The sequence below is a fragment of the Aquarana catesbeiana genome, linkage group LG01 (assembly GCF_042186555.1).
Source record: "Aquarana catesbeiana isolate 2022-GZ linkage group LG01, ASM4218655v1, whole genome shotgun sequence".
NCBI lineage: Eukaryota > Metazoa > Chordata > Amphibia > Anura > Ranidae > Aquarana > Aquarana catesbeiana.
The window spans coordinates 331370829-331374522 of NC_133324.1; the positions used below are offsets into that span (position 1 = coordinate 331370829).

At 39.6% G+C, this 3694-nt stretch overlaps 1 protein-coding gene across 1 annotated transcript; it reads right to left on the reverse strand.

The window, feature by feature from the left end:
• Positions 1-360: 360 nt before the first annotated feature.
• LOC141112338 (olfactory receptor 6B1-like) lies at positions 361-1296 on the reverse strand. Its single transcript, XM_073605087.1, has one exon. The coding sequence runs from the start codon at positions 1294-1296 to the stop codon at positions 361-363; it is 936 nt and encodes a 311-aa protein (XP_073461188.1).
• Positions 1297-3694: the final 2398 nt, after the last annotated feature.

The following is a 3694-nucleotide window of genomic DNA, read 5'->3' on the forward strand; positions in this document are numbered from 1 at the left end:
CCATAGACTTTTACCATAGTTTAGGAGCAGCTGCGTTTAGAGGCAGTTAAATGCTCCTCTCCTTAACGCAGAAGAATCGCGTTCAAAAAACACTGGATGCGGCAAAAACATGTGTAAACCTGTCTAAATGCGCTTTAACGCTAGGCACGTTTAGCGCTTTCATTTCAATGGCCAGAATAAATTATTATTCTGGCCAATGAAATTATTTCATGCCCATGCGCTGGACACTTCTAAATGCAGGAAAAATGCAGCTAAATGTGGTACACACATTTGCCAGTGTACAGTAATTTTCTACTGTCAGGAGACAGGCAGCTAGGGAACGTCCGGTGTGTATATATATACACACACACACACACACATTTATTGAGCAATGCCTTTAGTAATTGAATTTCTTATTGCTTGTTGTACTTCTCCATTCCTCAGGCAGTAGATTATTGGATTTACGAGAGGGGTCAAAATGGAATATAAAATGGTTACCAATTTATTCCTATCAAATGGATTAGCCTTTCTTGGTCTTGCATAAATAAACAATGTGGTTGTATAAAATAAGATAACGATGGTAAGATGAAAAGCACAAGTAGAGAAAGCCTTCTGGAGTCCCATGTTGTTTGGTAATTTTAGCACGGTCCAAAGAATGCATATATATATGATAATGATCACTATCAGCGGAATCATGATGATCACCATAGCAAGGATGAAATCCACCAGCTCAGTAAAAGACATGTCATTACAAGCTAAATTCAGCACCGGGGAAATGTCACAGAAGAAATGGTTGATCACATTTGGGCCACAGAAGTGAAGCCTAAAAATAAGAGTTGCTTTGACCATTGCAACAGAAAACCCTAGCACCCAAGACCCAATAGCCAGGTGAATACAAAATGTGTGATTCATGATGACTGTGTAACGTAAAGGGAAACATATAGCAACACATCTATCAAAAGCCATGGCTGCTAATAGAACACATTCAGTGCAGGCCAAAGATATGAAGATATATAACTGTATCATGCAAGCTACAAAAGAGATTTTTGTATTCTGTGTTAGAAAGATGTTTAGAAGTTTGGGAACAGTGACTGTGACAAACCATATTTCCAAAAAAGATAAACTACACATAAGATAATACATTGGTTTATGGAGCTTTACATTAAACTTGACTGTTAGAATAATGATCACATTTTCTGCTACAGTTAAAATATAAGTTATAAGGAAAACAGTAAATAGTATAAACTGAAGCTCGGGACGAGTCGGAAATCCAATGAGAATGAAAACTGTGATATTATTACCTTGAAATGCTTCCATTTTTGATCAGTTGTGAAATATACACAAGCTGAGATAAAAAATAAAAATCAATATGATGTGTATAGTGCATACTTTTTATAATGTAGTCTACCTTCTTCAGACAGACTGATGACTCAGTCAATATACCAACATGTCATATTGGTGCCTTGATGCTGAACTCTATGCAAACAGCTAAGTACACAAATAAAAATACATATATAGGAGCAGTCACATGACCCAAATGGGGTTAAAAATATATATTTAAAGTGGTAGTAAACTCAGCCACCCAACTTGAGAAAATCATGATAGTCATTGCAAAATAATTTTATGTATCAGTCTGCATTATTAATTATCTCCCTCCATGTTTTCTTACTTTTTTTAGCTTAATTTTGTTTCCCTGCTTCCCATCTGAAGCTGGCGCCATTTTAACTGGCAGAGGGAGATTAGGGAAGTAAACAAGTGGCTGAAGAGCTGGTGTAGTAAGGAGGGGTTTGGGTTCCTGGAGGACTGGGCCGACTTCTCAGTCGGTAACCGGTACTATAGAAGGGACGGACTGCACCTAAATGAGGAAGGTGCAGATCTGCTGGGAATGAAGATGGCCAAAAAGTTAGAGGGGTTTTTAAACTAGGCGATGGGGGGGAGGGTCCAGAGACAGTGATAGCCAGCGCGGAAGATACTCCAGAGGGTAGTATTGGGGGCATTAGTGGTAGGTTAACCAAAGCACAAAAACGCAAGGTGAGTATAGTAGCAAGTCCAAGTTGCAATCTTGAAACACCCAATACGAGGACAATATGCGACCGGTCTAAACTATGTGGCATGTTCACCAATGCCAGGAGCCTGGCGGACAAGATGGGTGAACTAGAGATACTGTTGTACAAGGAGGATTTGGATTTTGTGGGAATTTCAGAGACCTGGTTCAACAGCTCTCATGATTGGCTGGCAAACATTCAAGGGTATACCCTATACCGCAAGGATAGAGAGGGTAAAAAAGGGGGAGGGGTATGCCTATATATCAAGAATAATGTACAAGTGAATGTGAGAGATGACATCACTGAGGGGGCTAGGGAGGAGGTGGAATCTTTATGGGTAGAGCTCCAAAGGGATGAAGCTAAGGGGAAAATAATACTGGGAGTATGCTATAGGCCCCCTAACCTGAGGGAGGAAGTGGAGACGGATCTCCTATCACAAATTGGATTAGCAGCAAGGATGGGAAGTGTTATCATAATGGGGGATTTTAATTATCCAGACATAGACTGGGCGGAGGGAACCGCGCATTCATTTAAGGCTCGCCAGTTCCTTAATGTCTTGCAGGACAATTTTATGGGTCAGATGGTAGACGCACCAACTAGAAATAAAACATTACTAGATCTACTGATTACCAACAATACAGACCTGATAACAGATGTGGAAATACGGGGCAATTTAGGTAACAGCGATCACAGGTCAATTAGTTTCAGTATAAATCACACAAATATGAGACATGAAGGGAACACAAAGACACTGAATTTCAAAAGAGCCAACTTCCCTAAACTACAAACCTGGCTAAAAGGCATAAATTGGGATAAAATATTAGGAACAAAGAATACAGAGGAGAGATGGGTTTGCTTTAAGAGCATATTAAATAAGGGCATTAGCCAATGTATCCCATTGGGTAATAAATTTAAAAGAGCGAACAAACATCCTGGATGGCTTAACTCCAATGTAAAAATGCATATAAAAGCAAAGGAGAAGGCCTTCAAAAAATACAAGGTTGAGGGATCATCCACAGCATTCAGAATTTATAAAGAATGCAATAAGAAATGTAAGGGTGCAATTAGGATGGCATAGAACATGAAAGACACATAGCGGAGGAGAGCAAAAAAAATCCCAAGAAATTCTTTAAGTATGTAAACAGTAAAAAAGGGAGGACAGACCATATTGGCCCCATAAAGAATGAGGAAGGACATCTGGTTACAAAGGATGGGGAGATGGCAGAGGTATTGAATTTATTCTTCTCCTCAGTCTTCACGAGTGAATCGGGGGGCTTCAGTAACCAAAACTGCAGTGTTTATCCTCATGACACAACACAGGAAGCACCTACATGGTTAACAGAGGACGGAATTAAAATTAGACTTGAGAAACTTAACATTAATAAATCACCGGGACCAGATGGCTTGCATCCGAGGGTACTTAGGGAACTCAGTCAGGTGATTGCCAGACCGTTGTTCCTAATTTTTACAGACAGTCTATTGACTGGAATGGTACCAGCTGATTGGAGAAAAGCCAATGTAGCACCAATATTTAAAAAGGGCCCAAAAAACATCCCTGGGAATTACAGACCAGTTAGCCTAACATCAATAGTATGTAAACTCTTGGAGGGGATGATAAGGGACTATATACAAGATTTTAGTAATAAGAATGATATCATTAGCAGTAATCA